General features: G+C 43.6%; 1 protein-coding gene across 1 annotated transcript in view; it reads right to left on the bottom strand.

Annotated features, from left to right (window-relative positions):
- Positions 1-287: 287 nt before the first annotated feature.
- Positions 288-19,829, bottom strand: part of LOC137526043 (chitin synthase chs-2-like) — a 125,598-nt gene continuing 106,056 nt past the window's right edge. Inside the window, exons 11-17 of the mRNA XM_068247255.1 lie at positions 18,180-18,570; positions 15,194-15,243; positions 13,970-14,034; positions 11,043-11,153; positions 9,351-9,568; positions 3,063-3,123; positions 288-495 (exon numbers count right to left, since the gene is read on the bottom strand). Coding sequence (XP_068103356.1) covers positions 3,078-3,123; positions 9,351-9,568; positions 11,043-11,153; positions 13,970-14,034; positions 15,194-15,243; positions 18,180-18,570 — 881 coding nt within the window. The 3' untranslated portion in view covers positions 288-495; positions 3,063-3,077. The remainder of the gene's footprint in view (positions 496-3,062; positions 3,124-9,350; positions 9,569-11,042; positions 11,154-13,969; positions 14,035-15,193; positions 15,244-18,179; positions 18,571-19,829) is intronic.

Here is a 19,829-nt window from a genome sequence, read left to right as displayed (position 1 = left end):
AAACTACGGCGTTTCATACGATCAGAAGATAGAGTTTGGTTATGAAATCAGCAATGGTGCTTACATTAACATGTGAGTTAATGTAATACGGCGCGCACAAAGTTTAACGCGCGCCGCTTTATGTATTGTATACACTAATAATTCATGATCTACATTCCGTTCGCGTGATCTGCAGTGACTTCATGTGATAATTATACTCAGCATGTGATAATGATACTTAGCACATGATATCACGTGCAAAGAGATTTATCACTGTCGTGATTAGTGTTAGCACACTTTAGTGAATCGAGCCCAAGGTGTGATATCTTCGATAAGGTGTGCTATTTGACATATCACGGTTTAGTGAATGAAGCCCAGTGTGTGGAGACTGGAGAGAATGAGCTGTGCACAGTCATGATTTATCTGTGGTTTCTGTGTATTCCTCCTCTCCTCTGATCATAAGTTGAACACACTTAGTGCAGCTCTCTGGTGCTTTACGTCTGGTCATCTGTATAACTGGGAGGGGGAGAGAAATCATGAAAAAATGTTTCATTTGAAAAGGAATAAAATCAAAATAATGGTGTAATTCTACACTGCTTGTGAATGGAACATACAGACATGGCCACTCTTTTATAATATTTATGTGATTATAATCAGGGCCATTTTTTAGGCATAGACAAACTAGGCAGCTGCATGAAGGGGCACCAATATTTTTTTCTTAGCATACTGTGTGTGTGCTTTATTTAATTCTTATATAAATCTGCTAGTTGACTCTGAAGTCAATTAAAAATTGCTTTTTAACTTATAATCAACATGGGCATGTTTACCCCTGCTAAAGCGCCGCTATCTTGTGGCTGAACGAGGGGTCTTTACCCCCCAAATCCCCCCCTGCAAAATCCATGACCAATTTGGTCGTAGATTTTGCTGCTCATGGAGGCTGTAGCTCTGCCTCCATGCGCGTCTATCAGCGGCGGATCTCCGCCTCTCCCCGCCCCTCTCAGTGAAGGAAGACTGTGAGGGGCGGGGGAGAGGCGGCAATCAGCGCTGATAGACGCACTGAGAGGCAGGGCTGCGGCCATTAGCCCTGCCTCAACAGGAAGCGCTGCCCGGAAACAACGGAGGGGATTTGGGGGGTAAAGACCCCTCCTTCAGCCGCGGTATAGCGGCGTTTTAGCAGGGGCAGATATGCCCACGTTGATTATAAGTTAAAAAGCAATCTTTAATGCCGCTTCAGAGTCTCTTTAAGTAGCGTTTTGTAAGTGATTTCATGAGCGGTTTCCAGCGATTTTGTTAGCGATTTTAAAACGTATACGCTTTTTGCCAGCGATTATGATAGCTTGCGATTAGAGATTTTAACTCTGATTGGTCCTAGCAAATTATTATAATTTTTTTTTACAGTTTGCATTAATTTAAAAATCACACACAAATCGCTATATGTTGCGATTCGTGAGTGATTTGCCGTCACTTATATACTTTACAATGAAGTGCAAACGCTCCCAAAATGCTGCATGTCCTGAGATTGCGATTTTGCTAATCACAGTCGCTACTGTGGAATTTGTTACATTTATTTACATTGACAGCGTGTTTAGGGGAATTCGCTAGCGATTTAAAGCGCTCTGTAAACGCTCAAAAAAGTGCTCTAGTGAGTTCCGTAACACCTAAATGGGCACTACTGATTTACACCAACACAATTGTGCCTGATTCTGTCCACTTTTCAGCATCTGTATTATTGATGACGTGTTGCTGAAAGATGAACAGAAGCGATTTAGTGTGCTCAGGCCCTAATATAGCAAAGGTTGCCTGACAATAGCATAGCAATGAATTGCAAATACTGTTCATGAGCTAATTAAGCTGCAATTGTGTTGATTTGGTCTGTATTGATTGTTGCAACTCTTTCATTCAGGACAATGTTCCAACCTATAAAAACCCAGGCTTCACACAAACAGTACATATATATATATATATATATATATATATATATATATATATATATATGTGGCTACACACCTCTCTTCATATCCATAGGAAATGTTTGTTAGTGAAGCAGGTGATTTTGGCACATGGCGCACTGAAACTAGGTGCCGCCGTAGCAGTAATGTTATACTGCGCGGGGCACGTAAGGTTGATTCAGGGCTGCAATGAAGACCCTGCACCAGTTCACCTGACTGTATGCAAATTTTGGCTCTGCTGCGGAGGGGGAGTTTAAGGTTTAGGCACCACTGGGGAGGGGAGGAGTTAGGGTTAGGCGCCACTGGGGGGATGGTCGCAATAGCAGCATAGGGGGCGATATACAGGCTGGGAACGCGAACAATCACTCGCGTTCCCATGCCTGTCGGCCGGTGACGGCCAAACCGGAAGTGCTCGCCGGCAGGTCCTGGGACATCGGAGCGGAGCTGCGAGGGCATCGATCGGCTGCTGGGGGCTGAGGGAAGGCCCAGGTGAGTAAATCTCATTTTTTAGCTTTGACTTAAAGGGATACTGTAAAGGGGTCGGGGGAAAATGAGTTGAACTTACCCGGGGCCTGCGCTGTGCGCTCTTGATGACATCAGCGGGATCGAGGACACGGCAACGCAGGCGCAGTGGTTTTCTGACTTTAAAGTCAGAAATTCCAGAAGTGAACCGGAGGCGGGGCCGGAGCATCGGTGAGCGGCTGCGCGGGCACAGGATGTCTGCGGGGGACCATTAGAAGCCCCGGGTAAGTTCAGCTCATTTTCCCCCGACCCCCCTACAGTATCCCTTTAAGTTTCACTTTAAGTAATGCCACTTTAGTTTAAACTGTTCAATAACCATAATAGCCAGCAACTTATGCTAGGTACACACAATACAATTTTCTGGCATATTATTTACCAGCCAGATCGATTTTTTCCAACATGTCCATCAATTTTGATTGATTTTCCAATCGATTTCCATTCACTTTTATGGAAATTCAGATCGGACATGTTGGAAACAATGGATCTGGTAGATAAATCTGCCAGAAAATTGTATTGTGTGTACTTAGCATTAGACTAGGTTTTAGATTTCGGCCCTTACATGATTGAGTTTGACATCCCTGCTGTAAAGGCAGATATAATGTTTGCTATTACCTGATTTATGTTGCCTCATTGTGTCTCCTTGTAGGCAATAAAATGTATAGCGCTGTAAATTCTGCAGGATATGAAAGAAAAAAAAATCATTGAGATTACTATAACAGGCGATACAATAACCAATCGTTTCCAATAACAGGTGATACCTTTACTAGTCTTATTTCCACTTTACGTTGTTTAGTTAGACTTCTCCCTTTATTTGTTCTGTATTCATCACCAAATATACTGTTACTTAGCAAATTTTCTTATCAGAGAGAGTCAAAAAGACGACATTTATGTTGATTTAATGCAAATTTTATGTTAATTTTATGCAAATGTGTGGAATTGGATCAGCCAGAGTCATCAACTGTTAAGGGGGGCCATACACTAGCCGACCAACCAACCAATCGACCATCCAGTATAATCGAATTGGATGAAAATTGGTGCTGCCAAGTGCATGCCCGACCGACAAAGCGACCAATTTTGGGACAGAAATTGGCCGCACGGTCGATTGCGCATGCTGGAAAATTTCGGGCTGAAGTTGGTTGGTCGGGTGTGCAGCGGTACAGCGGCCAAATTGCGAACGAGCGACGAGACGCCAAAACCCCCACCGCTGCCGCCACAATGTATAAATGTATGTAGTGTAGTGCATTTATACATTCCCTGTCTGGTGTCAGCCTCCACGCGGTTACCGTCCATCTCCGGGTTCCGCATACACGCCGGCGGCGCTATGTCTGACATCACAAAGGCGCATGGCGTCTGACGGCAGACGCTAGGCACCGCTAGCGTGTATGCGGCTTACCGGCGAGATGGCCGGATGGACCCGGTGAGCTGCTACAGGACAGGTAATGTATAAATGCACACATTACATACATTTATACATTTTGGGGGCAGCGGCGGGGCGCAGGCGGCGTGCTCAGCCCATTCCCTAAAGATTTCATGCTTAAATCAGACGGGAATCGGCCTGTAGTGCATGGGCAGATTCAACTAGAGACAAATTTATCTCTAATCAGATTCGATTAGAGATAAATTTGTCTCTTGGTCAAATCTGCCCTTATTCATTCTTAAGGTGCCCATACATTAGAATGAATATGGGCAGATTCGACCAAGAGACACATTTTCATCCAATTTGATTATAATAATCAAATTGGATGGTCGATTGGTTGGTTGGTCGGCTAGTGTATGGCCCCCTTAATGTATGGGCACCTTTACACTTGCTTTGTCTAATTTCAGATCTCCCGTATTAGCATACATGTAACATTTAATTTGCATCTTCTAAATATTAACGCTGACCATCTCCCAGAGGCTTTAAAGGAGAGGAGTATAAAGACTGCCATATTTAATTCCTTTAAACCACTTCACCCCCAAGGGTTTTTACCTAATGGACAAGAGCAATTTTCACCTGTCAACGCTCCTCATTCACCGAAGACTTTATTAGTACTTATGACAATTAAATGAGCTATACCTTGTTTTTTTCATCACAAATTAGGCTTTCTTTACGTAGTACTTTTGATAAGAATTATTTTATTCAAAATGCATTTTAATGGGAATAATAAGAAAAAAAATTAAACAAATTCATTATTTCTCAGTTTTCAGCCAATATAGTTTTATAATTAAACATGGTACTGTGGATAAAAGCCACACATTTTATTTGCCCATTTGTACCGCTTATTACAACAACATGTAAAATATTTCCCTAGTACAATGTATGGCACCAATATTTTGTTTCGTTTTGTTTCCGTTTTGTGTCAATCTGTGATGATCGCTGCTGCAGCAGCTGTTGCTGGAAGTAGTAGTGCTGCAGCTCAGGCAGTTCTGATCTATTTCCATGCAAACTGCATAGCTTTGTCTGTCTTTCCCTGCTGTCAGCTTGTGACTGATTATCATTCACCTGTGTGGGAATCTGCATGTCTGCTCCCATTGGATGACCTCAGTATAAAGATCTGCTTCCTGCAGGGTTTCCTTGGGTTTTCAAAGCTTCAGTTTAAGCCCGTCTTGCTGTCGCTTCAGCCCCCGATCGTGTTTCTTGTTCTAAAGATACTTTGCTGGTTTTGCATCATATATTGGTTCATTGCCAATATATATGCATACCAGCACGTTTATTATTTTCCTTGTATTCGTGTTACGTTGATACATCAGTGTCGCTGATATATACGTACACGAACTGTTTATTTCCTGTGTTCAGTTAGTCAGTTTTCCAGCACGTTTTGGTAGTTTGCGCGTACCGTGAGCACCCGTGCTGAGCTAGTTATCCTGTTCCTGGTCCTGTTTGTGGATTGCGTTCATCTCTGCGAAGAGATAACGAATCCTTCTGAATCCTGTTCTGTTACTGTTTGTGGATTGCGTTCATCTCTGCGAAGAGATAACGAATCCTTCTGAATCCTGTTCTGTTACTGTTTGTGGATTGCGTTCATCTCTGCGAAGAGATAGCGAATCCTTCTGAGTCCTGTTCCCTGTATTACTCCAGTCCTAGTCAGCGTTCCTGCTTATGTCATATATCGGTTCATTGCCGATATATACATATGTTAGTCAGACGTTACAAATAGTTTCATTGATAGCTGTAATTGTAATACGCTAGGAAAACATACTTATTGTATATTTATCTGTGTTACGTTCATCTATTTCGATCCTGCTATTTCCTGACTATCCTGTCCTGTCTTTGTGAGGCACGCCATCGCCGCAACGCATTGGCTGCCTCATTCCAGTCTGTCTGGTTTTGGACGCTTGCTGTCGCTAAGTAGCCGCTAGCTAGCAAGCGTTCATTCTGTCTACCTGTCCTGATCTCCTCAGTTCTGGTTTATGCGCTCAGCGCTACTTTGCGCTGAGACGTTATAACGAAAGCATTGTTTGTGGCTGTCAGATCTGCACCGGCTCTGTGCGCCACAATCGCCTATTGGAGTCAGTCCTCCCCTCCACTATACTAGGGATAGCCTGTTTCTTTGTGCTAGTGTGTGTACCTCCTCCACGTCAGCTCATGCGTTGCATGCTGACTGTGGAGAATACACCACCAAGCCTTACACAATCACTAATTACAAGCCCTTATAGGCAAAATTAACAGTAATAGCTGTCTTGTTTTTTTCATGCAAGCATTGTATCTTGGTTACTATGGGGTTGGTTTTTATTTGTTTGTTTTTTTATTTAAAGCGGGAGTGTCACCATAAAAATCAAATTTCAACAGCAACTGGTCTGAGTGTATTAAGTGATAAAGATGCTAATCCTGCATTTAAAACTTTCAAAATGTTTTCTGCTGTGATGATTTGGAGTTATCACATACTTAAAGGGAAGGTCCAAGCTGTAAAAAAAAAAAACAAAAAAAAAAAAAAACCTCCACTTACCTGGGGCTTCCTCCAGCCCTTGGCAGTCGTTCTGTGCCTTTGCCGCAGCTCCTCTCACTCCCAGTGTCCTGCACTGAAGAAGCTGACCTCACCAGGTCGGCTTCCTGGTTGGCTTCATGTGCGCTCCACGGCGTGGAGGAGCTGTGGCGAGGGCACAGAAGGACTGGCAGGGGCTGGAGGAAGCCCCAGGTAAGTGGAGTTTTTTTTTACAGCTTGGATGTTTCCTTTTAAGGAGCACTGGCCCTTTAGTAGTCAGTGCCAAACAGTTGCATGCTGGGGGTTCTTTTTAACTATAATACATTCCTCCTCTTTCCTTTATTTCCCTTTCTAGCTGCTTATCTGAAACCTGATCCACTGCTCACTTGTGTTTACAAGCAAGGCTGAGGTGACTCAGGGATTGGAGGAGAAAAGAAAAAAAAAGTTAAGGTAAGAATGACAACAGTATTAAGCCTCAGCTGTGGGCAAAAGACATGGCCCCCACCACGAACAGAATTATCTTTATTTACTATATAAAATTCACTGAAAGTGGACAGTACAATACATGTGTTATGTAAGTAGATCAAGTATTTATCTACTTATATATGTGTTTTTTTTCCCTGGCATAGTATGTCTAATCCTACTGCTTTAATGTACATAGGTGTGATAGGTGTGAATTTAGTGTAAAATGTGTATTTTTATTTTTTTTAATATATTTTTTAAATCACTAGATGTCCTCACGCTTACCAGTCTATGTGCTATGAGCAAGCACACAGAAATTTTGGTGCAGGAAAAATCATTGGCTTCTTATTGAAGCCATGCTTTTCCATTACAGACACTTTTATTGGTTCAGGGAACATTTCTTCCCTTTCTGGGTTCTTCGAGACCCAATGGGTAACCGCAGGGGGTGGGGGGGGTGCACGCATGCATGGCAGCAGCAGCGGATGGTGTATTAAAAACCTCTCGTTGTTCATTAACCAAAACCAATAGCACATTTTAACTATTTCTGCCGCCCGGACGTGAAGCTCACGTCCGGGCGGCTGCTCTGCTGCGGTGCGGCGCTTCGGCACACTCCCACGCATGATCGTGGCCGCGCCCCCGTGCCCCCTTGGTGTGCCCCGGTAGCCCTGGGATCAGTGAATAGGAACATGGTTCCCGATCACCGATCCGTGTCCTGCGCAGAAAAACCGAAGCGCTCTTACAAGAGACTTCAGTCTTTCTTAACGGAAACATTTCTGCATCCCCCTCGTGCTTCCGCTTAGTGAGAAGCACGAGGAGAGGAAAAAAACTCAAGGTGGCCATCTTGTGGCCAAATAGTAAAACTACATCTACATATTTTTTACATTACAATTTACACATATAATAACATTAAAAGTGAACTGTTTATCACACCAAAATATTACCCAAAAAACATTTTAATGGGAAAAAAATTACAATTAAAAAAAAAAAGACATAAATAGTTACCTAAGGGTCTGAAATTTTTAAATATGCATTTAAAGGGGGTATACTACGAACATTTTTTAAATTATAAGCTTGTAAATAGTGATAGACGCAAAACGGGAAAAATGCACCTTTATTTCCAAATAAAATATTGGTGCCATACATTGTGATAGGGACAAAATTTAAATGGTGTCATAACCGAGACAAACGGGCAAATAAACTACATAGGTTTTAATTATGGTAGCGTGGGTTATTTTAAAGCTATAATGGCCGAAAACTGAGAAATCATGATTTTTTTCCATTTTTTTCTTATTAATCCTGTTAAAATGCATTTATAAAAAAAATAATTTTTAGCAAAATGTACCACCCAAAGAATTAGTGGCAGAAAAAAACAAGATATAGATCAATAAATTGTGATAAATAGCGATAAAGTTATTAGCGAATGAATGGGAAGTGAAAATTGCTCTGATGCATAAGGTGAAAAATCCCCACGGGCTAAAATGGTTAAAATGGTGCCTTGTCCTGTAGTGGTTGAACAATACCAGTTGCCTGGCAGCCCTGCTGATCTTTCAGTAGTGTCTGAATCATACACTTCAAACCAGCATGCAGCTAATTCAGTCAAACATCTGATCTGCATGCTTGTTCAGGACCTATGGAGGAAGAAGATTAGCAGGGCTGTCAGGCAATGTACATTGTGCAAAAGGGAATAAATATGGCAGCCTCCACGTCCCTCTTACTTCAAGTGTCATTTAAACTACATATGTATTTGTGCTACCTAAGGTGTGCATAGAGTTATGTTTACATTTGATCTACACACCTGCATTGTCCATTCCTCTCCTCATTGCCCCTGGTACCCATAATCACTCCTTGAAAAATCTGACTCCATGCTAAAGACAAATTTTCAGACAGGAAGGGGCGTACTTGCTCCCTCCCATCATCCTCCCATTTCTTCTCTTGAGGGGTGTGAATGTGGCAGGAAATAGAAGAATTTTGCCAAAATAAATTGTATAAACTATGACAGGATGCTCATTCAGATTCTGTGGAAATTAAACTTGTGCATTTATGATTGGAAATCGACATTTCCAATCAGAAATGGGATTTCTGCAAAAATACCACGTTACTTAGGGCAACTTGATAATTTTAGCCCAATCACAGAACTCGGAAGGATTGGACCAATCAGAGAATGCAGAGTCAACTGGGAAGTATTTGGCCAACCAATGAATGTAAAAAAGAATTACCAAAAACAATTACTTGGAATCGGCACTGGTAGAAATTAGAATTTCATTGAAAACAAACATTGGCATTTCCGACCTGCTTCACTCAGGGCTGAAATTACTAATGTTCTCTATTGTTGTAGGATACTAGAGAGCTTATCTTCACCATTACTCAACTGAACATTAGGGATTAAAGCTCAGTTGAGTAATGGTGAAGATAAGCTCTCTAGTATCCTACAACCGTAGAGAACATTAGTAATTTCAGCCCTGAGTGAAGCAGGTAAGGTGAGCAACGCACTATGACTTTCTTTGTTTTAGGAATGTAAAGTGGTCCCTTTTCCCACCTGTGGTACAGAAGAGCTCCGAACTGCAGCAGCAGTAGTATGGCAAAAGTCAGTAAGAACATCAAGCCAGTGGGATCCACGTACAGCTTCTCCGTCGGTGAAACGGTGCCGTTTGCATATAACTTGGGTATTGCAATTCTGACAGAGGATCCAATGATTTGCAAGAAGAATGTTGCCACAATCCACAGCATATTGATCATAAAGAACAGAAAGGTCATCTGTTTGGCAAAGAAAACTGTGTCACTACAAGGAGGCAAGCAATGTAAAGATTCAAATCCATGAGAATTAAAATTAGATTTTCAATAAGGTAGATAGAATTGGAAGATCCTATGTGTTTTAGTGCTGTTTGTACTAACGCTGTGGTGACACTTTACTGACTTATGTAAGGAAAAAAGGGCTTCCCTAAAGGGTTCACTTCGGGAGGTGGAAGCCTCTGACTCCTAAAGAAGCTTCCACATCATCCTTCTTAGACCCCTCCCTCTGCTGGGAGGAAGGAAAAATAGCCGAGCTCAATCGGGTCAGCTCTATTTTGCTGGCACAGGCGGCTGGCGTCTGCGCAGTAGAGCGGACCCGATCGGGCCATGCTATTTCAGCCAGGGCCAAGTGGCAAGCAGCAACTGCTCCTGCGCAAGCAGCTGACAAGCACTTGCCAAACTTTTTTGGGTGGGATGGGGAGTGCAGTGCTGAATCGGGGGTGGTTGAAAATTTCAATCAGAATGAAAATTTATTTGGAAAATTGGAAATTATCGGCAGTATTACACCAATCAGAGAATGTGGTGATTTCCTACAAAAAGAGGAAAACCACAGAAATGTGGATTCTTTGAGACCCGATGGGTAACCGGCCGCAGGGGTGGGGGTACACACATGCATGGCAGCAGCAGCGTATGGCGTTTTAAAAACCTCCTGTTGTTCATTAACCGAGACCAAAAGCACATTTTAAAATGGTGCTTGCAAATGCTGCATAAGTTTAGCCTGATGCTTTGGTGCCCTTGCTCCTGTGGTGCCGCCCTGGGCATCCAGCAGCAGTCTCAACTTACCAGCATGCGGGAGACAATGGCAGCATTCCTGTTACACTTTGCAGACTAGTGTGCAGCAAAAGTGACTAATCAATGCTTTCCACACTATTTCAGCCTCCAGCAGCTTTGCGGTATCCTCATATGGCTCCCTGGTATTTCACATTGGGTCACGCGGTGCATCGAAGCCATGTACAGAGGGTGCTGCAAAGCTGCTGAGAGCTACAAGACTGAAGCAAACTTCTGCCTCAGAGGATTCAGAAGTGATTGCCACTGCTACGCACCACCTTCCTGTCATGGTGGTGGGGGGGAGTGTTAGTGTTAATTTTAATGCCAGTTGCTCGTATTTTAAGCAACTGGCACAAACACATATCCAGCATCAGGAAATCCCCACCTTTGACAGATAAATGAGACTCTACTGTACTGAGTAATCTGAGCCACTGAGCTGCTGCACATGGTAATGGAGGCTCCAATGAATCTTGGTTTGGTGAAATAATAGATATGGGCAGACATGTACAGAAATGGCAGGTTTAGTACACCAGAGCCCATATGCAATTGACTTTTTCTCCTGAGTTGTCTCCCAGGTAATATTTTCAGACTTGTCTATAAAATGCCTTTCAAACGTTGCCTGAACTGAAAAGTAAAAATTGGAGGCAGATGCTGAGCACACATCACATACTTTGTTCCTGAAAGTCTTAAGCTCTTTTTCAGTCTTATCTTGTTCCTCTTTGTCCATACTGATGGGCTTAAGGTACTGTTCTATCAAGTCTTTCCAGAAAAGGTCTTCCTCCTACAAAGAAATTATTCTTATTATTTTCAAAAAAAGAAAACGCACATTGGCCCTTATTCTATTCATTTTTTCTTCTATAGGCACCGGCGCAGAACACTCCTGGCAATGAGAGCACAATGGAGACGCACGTGTGGCTGGGAGGAGAGAATGTGCAGCATGTGGCAATAGGGGGCAATTGGAAGAATACCTAGATGGCCCAAGAGGATGGCGAGTGAGCTAAGGGTCTGAAGAAAGCTGAAAGAAGTCCCAGGTATGTATAAATGTTTGGTGATTTTGTGCTTAATTACTGCGAATATGGTTTTTGCCCTGTTATCTGAAGGTGCACAGAACTATTATCACCTCTTCAGGGTAGCTGACCCTGCTTATACCCAAAACATACATGGAGGTGCTGGAAAGAACCATCTCTTAAGGTAACTGATACAAGTATTAGAAACAAATCCGCAACTCTCCAATGGCTCCAATAAAGCAGGGCAGAAAAAAATAACTGACGCATTTCAGACAGCGCTGTGCCTTTACTGATAGCCTAGCTATCAGCCATATTTGTCTGTCCTGCTTTGATCTTCAATAAAAGGGAAGTTTTATTGGGGCCGTTGGGGAGTTGCAGATGTGTCTACTATTAGCTACCCTATTCTGAGTGAGTGTCCAACCTATTATTGTGGTCCTATCAGGCAGCTGTAGGCAGGGAGTGTGTCCTCAAACATTAGCCACTCTTGAGTCTGCAATAAGTACATTAAAAAAAAGTGGCACCTGGTAAAATGGGCGCGAGGAAATCCTGATAGTTTTGTAGAGATGAGACCGTGGATGGCGAGCATCTTAACTTGATAAAGGGGCGGTTGCCCTGAAACGTCGTTATGATAGCTGTCTTGTGCCAATAAAAGAGCTTATATTTACGCTGATGATGCCGGTCTCATCTCTACAAATCTACAAGTGAGCCAGTGTGCAGCTGGTTCAACCGAGGCACATCATTAGTACTCTTGAGGAAGTGCTCCACTACAACTACTACTAGGAAATCCCGATAGTAGAATATTGGTAAATATAACAATATTGTACTATCTCTTGCTGCAGGAATGGTACAGGAGCAAATAGTCAGCTATGTTGGACATTGGGTGCCTGGCACCCGCTGCAGGGGGAAGGAGCAGAGAACCGCTGTGCATGCAGAAAGGAAGGATTATTTTTTTTAGCAGCTACAGAGCGGAGTAGTGTGGCTCTCAACTGCGTCTGTGTGGCTATTTTCTACAGTGGCTCCCAGCTCCTTGCTGCCATTCTTACTTTTTACAATTTTATCATGAGGGGATTTGTTTTGAGTGGCTACAGCCACTTGGGATTTTGCCGCATCTGCCCGCCTCCTGGTGTAACGAAATACAGTGCTCTCCTGCACCCAGGTTCCTCCCTTGGTGCCGCCATCACCCTTAATTATATTGAGGCCTATGCGGCGCCCATATTAACAGGCTTACCTCACACCCATTCTACCCAATTCAGTCAGAAATAGGACAGCAGAAAAGTGACAGTTCTGGAAGTGGAGAGTAGGCAGCCCTGTTCCAGCTTCAATGTTGCAAACATAGAATGTTCTGTTCGCGAATGCGAACTTCCAAAAACTGTTTGCAAACAGGTGAATCTGGCGAACCGCCATGGACTTCAATGGGCAGGCAAATTTTAAAACCTACAAAGACTGTTTCTGGCCACAAAAGTGATGAAAAAGTTGTTTCAAGGGGTCTGACACCTGGACTGTGGCATGCCAGAGGGGGATCCCTGCCAAAAGTCCCACCAAAAATTACAGAGTTGACACTAAGTCGGGTTGTAATCCCTAAAGGGCAGGAATCACAGTATGCACAGCTCTGAGTGTCAGTGGGCTGTGGAGTGTCACACACAGAGAAATGCAATAGTACTATCAGAATACAGTGAAATAATAATGCACTGAGGTGGTTCGGGGCCCGTAACTTAATGAAGCAACAGCAGTATTTGGCACACAGCCCTGGGTGTCAGTGGGCTGTGGAGTGTCACACACAAAAAAAACCACAGGAGCCCTCAATAGGGCTGTTTGAAGTGCTTTTACAGCAAGTGAGGAACAAGAACACAGGCCTAGCTAATGCTTTCCCTACCTATCTGCAGCAAGTCAGACCCTGCTCTCACTAAGGCCTGGTGCACACTAAAAACCACTAGCAGATCCACAAAATGCTAGCAGATTTTGAAACGCTTTTTCTTCTTTTTCTGTAGCGTTTCAGCTAGCATTTTGCGGTTTTGTGAAGCGTTTTTGGTGTAGTAGATTTCATGTGTTGTTACAGTAAAGCTGTTACTGAACAGCTACTGTAACAAAAAACACCTGGCAAACCGCTCTGAAGTGCCGTTTTTCAGAGCGGTTTGCGTTTTTCCTATACTTAACATTGAGGCAGAAACGCATCCGCAATACAAAATCTGCAGCAGCCCGGGAGTATGCGTTTCTGCAAAACGCCTACATTACCCTAGCGGATCTGCTTCAGCAAGCGGATCGCAAACCGCAGCAGAACCGCTCTGGTGTGCACTAGGCCTAACAGTCAGCAGCCAGCAGATAATTAATCCAATATGACCACCGCAACTGTTTTTTGATAGGGGTGTGGGGGGTCCCGGAAGGGGTGCTAGCTGGTTGGCTGCCATATGTCTGACTGTGAGGTAAAGGGTCAAAGTTTAGCTCAATGATGATGTATAGGGGACGAATCAAACACACCAAATGTTCGTTATTGCGAACAGCAGATTTTGCAGAATACTGCTTGTCGGCCATCTCTACCAATAATTATTTTAATTCCTGAACCATTTTTTTTATGTAATTAATATTTACTTACCAACATCAATTGTTTTTGTTTGAGAAAACTGCATTTCATTTTCATCTGTAGCTGTGTGATCCAACCTGAAGGAAGTAAAATAAGTATAGTATATTATTCACTAGCTGATGGCCCGGCATTGCCCGGGCATGTATTTGGCTGGTGTTGGCTCTGCCCCATTTTTTATAACCCTAACACACAATTACTCAATGACCTAGTTTGTGAGGTTTGCGGTCTTTGGCCTCAATAATTTGCTTTGAAATGAAAAAAATCTGATTGGATGTGGCTCCATCCCCTTTTCTGAATTTGAACCCCAGTCACCCAATGACCATCTGTGCCAGGTTTGAGGCTTGTGCCATTAACAGTGCAAGAATGGCAGCACATATATATACATTTTGCCAGGGAGGAACTGATTGTCACCTCACACAGGTCAGGTGACAGGTTTATGCTATGTGCAACAATCCCCTCAAAATATAGGACCTGCCAGTGAGGCCTTATTCAGGGCAGTAGTGGATATTAGGTGCCAGTAAGTGGTGGTAAAGGATGGTTGGATGATATAGTCAGTGCACTACTAGGACCAGCAGATCTGTCTCCAACAGCATGTTGTGCACTGGATGCACAGAACAGCAATACAATAGCAAGAAAAACAAAGTACCAACCCTAAGAAGGGCTAGTAGCTGTTCAGGACAATATGGTAGCAGCAAGAATCTGCACTGAGGACATAGAACACAGGCCTACCTAACGCTCTCCCTTTTAGCAGCACACTCTCCCTGTACTTCCTAGCTCAGAAGCCAAACACAGACTGAAAAATAGTTTCTGTGCTGGCTTTCTGATAGTTGGGGGGGGGGGGGGGTCCAGGTGGGAGGGATAGCTGATTGGCTTCCATGTGTCTGCTGACTCTGGGATGAGGGGTCAATTATTGGCCCCATTATAGTGTATAGGGTGCGGGTCGAACATGAGATGTTTGCGAACAGATGCAAACGCGAACAACCAATATTCGCTGGGAAATGTCCACCGGCGAACAGTTCTCTAGTTGTCAGCATGAGCAGTTTTCTGATTATTTATTATCATCAGATAATATATCAGAACCAAGGCCATTTTGTTTTGATGTGTTTCTTATTTATGTGACTTTTTTTGTTTTTAAATGTATTTAATAGAATTCCACTGACTTGCTGCATTTACATAAATTAATCATTCCTCCTTAATGAATGGACAAAAACTGAAACATAGATTTGTAGGACTTACACTCCTCATAGGTATAAATGTCTTCTTCTTTTGAGTTCTTAGAATCGTCACTGCAAAGATACAAATACAATTATGGAATCAATATCATACCCTCAATTTTCTCAGGTTACATCTGACATAACTTTCTATTTCAAACGATTTAGTCAGTGCTTGCCCATTGTAAAATCTTTCCTCACCCTGATTTACATTTATCCCAGGTGGGGACATTTTTAGTCCTGACAGTTGCATCTCTGTGGAATGTGTGCTAGTTGCTGAGAGTTCCAAAGCCAGTAAAAATAATCGCTGGTCACCAAGGATCCTCTTAGAGGAGAATTCCACATATCTAAACAACCTAGGCTGTGACATCAGTGGTAGGGTGGGGCTACAGACCAATACACAGCAATATATAGATCTGGTAAGTGTCTCTGATGCTGAAACCAGGATAAAAGTAGGGTAGCATAGCGGCATAGTGGTTGGGGCTCTTGCCTTGCAGTGCTGGGTCCCTGGTTTGAACTTCAGCCAAGGAACTATCTGCAAGGAGTTTGTATGTTCTCCCCATGTCTGTGTGGGTTTCCTCCAGGCACTCCGGTTTTCCCCCACATCCCATAAGCATACAAATAAGTTAATTGGCTTCCACCTAAATTTGCCGTAGGCTACAATACATGCACTACATTATATAGACATATGACTATTAGAGTTGGGCCGAACGGTTCGCCTGTGAACGGTTCCATGCGAACTTCCGTGGTTCGCGTTCGCGTCCCGCAGGCGAACCTTTGCGGAAGTTCGGTTCGCCCCATAATGCACCATGGAGGGTCAACTTTGACCCTCTACATCACAGTCAGCAGGCACAGTGTAGCCAATTAGGCTACACTAGCCCCTGGTGCCACTCCGCCCTACTAAAAGGCAGGCAGCGGCGGCCATTACGGTCACTCGTGTGCCTGCATTAGTGAGAGTAGGGTGAGCTGCTGCACACTCTCTCTCATAGGGAAAGATTAGTTAGGCTTAGCTTGTCCCTGGCTGCATACCTGTTCTGTGAACCCACCACTGCATACCTGTTCTGTGAACCCACCACTGCATACCTGTTCAGTGAACCCGCCACTGCATACCTGTTCTGTGAACCCACCACTGCATACCTGTTCTGTGAACCCACCACTGCATACCTGTACTGTGAACCCACCATTGCATACCTGTACTGTGAACCCACCACTGCATACCTGTTCTGTGAACCCACCACTGCATACCTGTTCTGTGAGCCCACCACTGCATATCTGTGCTGTGAACCCACCACTGCATACCTGTTCTGTGAACCCACCACTGCATACCTGTACTGTGAACCCACCACTGCATACCTGTTCTGTGAACCCACCACTGCATACCTGTACTGTGAACCCACCACTGCATACCTGTTCTGTGAACCCACCACTGCATACCTGTTCTGTGAACCCACCACAGCATACCTGTTCAGTGAACCAGCCACTGCATACCTGTTCTGTGAACCCACCACTGCATACCTGTTCTGTGAACCCACCACTGCATACCTGTTCTGTGAACCCACCACTGCATACCTGTACTGTGAACCCACCACTGCATACCTGTTCTGTGAACACACCACTGCATACCTGTTCTGTGAACCCACCACTGCATACCTGTTCTGTGAACCCACCACTGCATACCTGTTCTGTGAACCCACCACTGCATACCTGTTCTGGGAAACCACCACTGCATACCTGTACTGTGAACCCACCACTGCATACCTGTTCAGTGAACCTGCCACTGCATACCTGTACTGTTCAGTGAACCCGCCACTGCATACCTGTTCTGTTCAGTGAACCCGCCACTGTATACCTGTTCTGTTCAGTGAACCCGCCACTGCATACCTGTTCTGTTCAGTGAACCCGCCACTGTATACCTGTTCTGTTCAGTGAACCCGCCACTGCATACCTGTTCTGTTCAGTGAACCCGCCACTGTATACCTGTTCTGTTCAGTGAACCCGCCACTGCATACCTGTTCTGTTCAGTGAACCCGCCACTGTATACCTGTTCTGTTCAGTGAACTCGCCACTGCATACCTGTTCTGTTCAGTGAACCCGCCACTGCATACCTGTTCTGTTCAGTGAACCCGCCACTGCATACCTGTTCTGTTCAGTGAACCCGGCACTGCATACCTGTTCTGTTCAGTGAACCCGCCACTGCATACCTGTTCTGTTCAGTGAACAGTTTGGTGTGTCAGTGTGATGCAGTACCTTAATTACACTACCTGATTGATGTATACACATGCAAGATGTTTTAAAGCACTTTAGGCCTGTCATTTAGCATTCAATATGATTTCTGCCCTTAAAACGCTGCTTTGCGTCAAATCCAGATTTTTCCCGGGGACTTTTGGCGTGTATCCCACTCCGCCATGCCCCCCTCCAGGTGTTAGACCCCTTGAAACATCTTTTCCATCACTTTTATGGCCAGCATAAATTTTTTTTTTTCAAAGTTCGCATCCCCATTGAAGTCTATTGCGGTTCGCGAACTTTAACGTGAACCGAACCTTCCGCGGAAGTTCGCGAACCCAGTTCGCGAACCTAAAATCGGAGGTTCGGCCCAACTCTAATGACTATGGGAGGGTTTAGATTGTGAACCCCTCTGAGGGACAGTTAAGTGACAATATACTCTGTACAGCGTTACACAAGATGATGGCGCTATATACATACTAAATAATAATTTAAAAAAGTGGGTATCCTGAATACGTTTCTACATTGTACTATATGTCACTATTGTACCTTTTTAACATTTTTAACAGTATTAACCTATTTTTTTGCATTTTGGATAAAGTTTAATAACCTTGTCTGAGTTTACAATAGCAGTGGAAAAAAAGGTCAACAACGTCTCCTGATGGCCAATCTACCCGCAAGAGGCCCAAGAGTAATGAAGAAATATTGAAATTATAAACTTGCTATTCTTCATCTAAAATGACAGTACTCTCTGTAGTTTAATAACCTGTCCATAGAAGTGATGTTACCTTGAGGAATCCATAGGCTGTTTTTCTTCCTGTTCTATATCTGTTCTGTGCTCTTCCTTATCACATTTGTTATCATGCACCATTACGTCAATGTCCCAGCACAGGCACTTGCAAGACTTCTGGTGCTTCAGGTTGCCTTGGTTGTTTCCCTTCACATTATCCTTCGGTGTTGCACTCTCCCGGGTTCCCCAGGAGACCACATGCATATTCACCAGAGAGTAGATGGTCAGTAGAAGGTAACCACTAGGGACACAGATAATGTATACCAGGCCATATATCAGCAAGAAAAACTCTTGTGGGTGCAGTAATGCTGTCATGATATAGATGAGGCTTAATCCTATTAGAAATATTCCTTCTGGTGTCACGAAGGTTTCCTGTTTCACCAAATCAGCTAAAAAGCAAAACAAAACACGTTATTCTATTTATCTACTGGGAATGCAACTATTACTGTTACTATTTGGGGGTAGCAGGAAAAAGAGTGCCGGCTGAGGGTGGACCAAAAGGGCGCCACCGTAGACTCTGAGGCAATTATCATTAATACGGCAAAAAAAAAAAAACAACAGAAAACTGGCGCCTGATAAATATCGTTAACAACATTACAGTTTTTGAAGTATGTTATAATTTTAGAAACTTGCAATGTTATAGTTTTTGTCATATTATTTTGTTTGTATGTACAGATTTTACGCTATCAAAGATATTATTGTTTCTATGTGTAAAAGGGTGTTTCTGCAGAGGGAATGGTTAGGGTTAGGCACCACCAGGGGGGATGGTTAGGGTTAGGCACCACCAGGGGGGTGGTTAGGGTTAGGCACCACCAGGGGGGATGGTTAGGGTTAGGCACCACCAGGGGGGATGGTTAGGGTTAGGCACCACCTGGGGGGTGGTTAGGGTTAGGCACCACCAGGGGGGATGGTTAGGGTTAGGCACCACCAGGGGGGATGGTTAGGGTTAGGCACCTCCAGGGGGATGGTTAGGGTTAGGCATCTCCAGGGGGGTGGTTAGTTTTAGGCACCACCAGGGGAGGGTTCTGTGTGAGAGTAGGGTTCGGTTAAGCTGCATTGTTGAATTAGGTAACGATTTTTAACGGTAATATCTTTTCATTATTATCTTCCGTCTGTTTTTAAAACTGTATTTATTGTTATTGTTAACCACGCTTGATAATGATATTTATCATTATTAATTTCGTTATCCACCGGTGCCATTTCATTATCCAGCCGGGCCCTTTTTTCGTGACATCTTTTGTTTTCATGCACGCCTATTTTGGGGCGGGTTGTAGGGATGGTATAGAACACTTTTATTTATTCTGTTATTTAGCTTGGAAAAAGGCGACTGAGAGGTGACCCGATAAACATGCAAAACAAATGGATGGGAGGAGAAAATTGCTCTGGACCTGAAGTGGATAAATACATCAGAGGGCAGTACAAAAGCTTGGCAGATGATCTTTCTGTCCCTCGGGTTGTACAATGGACAAGGGGGACATGATCTGCGTATGGAGGAGGAAAAAATTAATGATCTGTTTACAAAGGGGTCCTTCACAGTAAAAGTAGATAACATCTGGAATATCTTACCTCAGGAAGTACTTGTGGCAAACTCTATATCTGCATTTAAAGTAAATTAAATTCTAAAAGAAAAAAACAAATACTCACCTAA

The sequence above is a fragment of the Hyperolius riggenbachi genome, chromosome 7, assembly GCF_040937935.1.
Source record: "Hyperolius riggenbachi isolate aHypRig1 chromosome 7, aHypRig1.pri, whole genome shotgun sequence".
NCBI classification, from domain to species: Eukaryota; Metazoa; Chordata; class Amphibia; order Anura; family Hyperoliidae; genus Hyperolius; species Hyperolius riggenbachi.
This window is presented reverse-complemented; position numbering and strand designations above follow the sequence as displayed.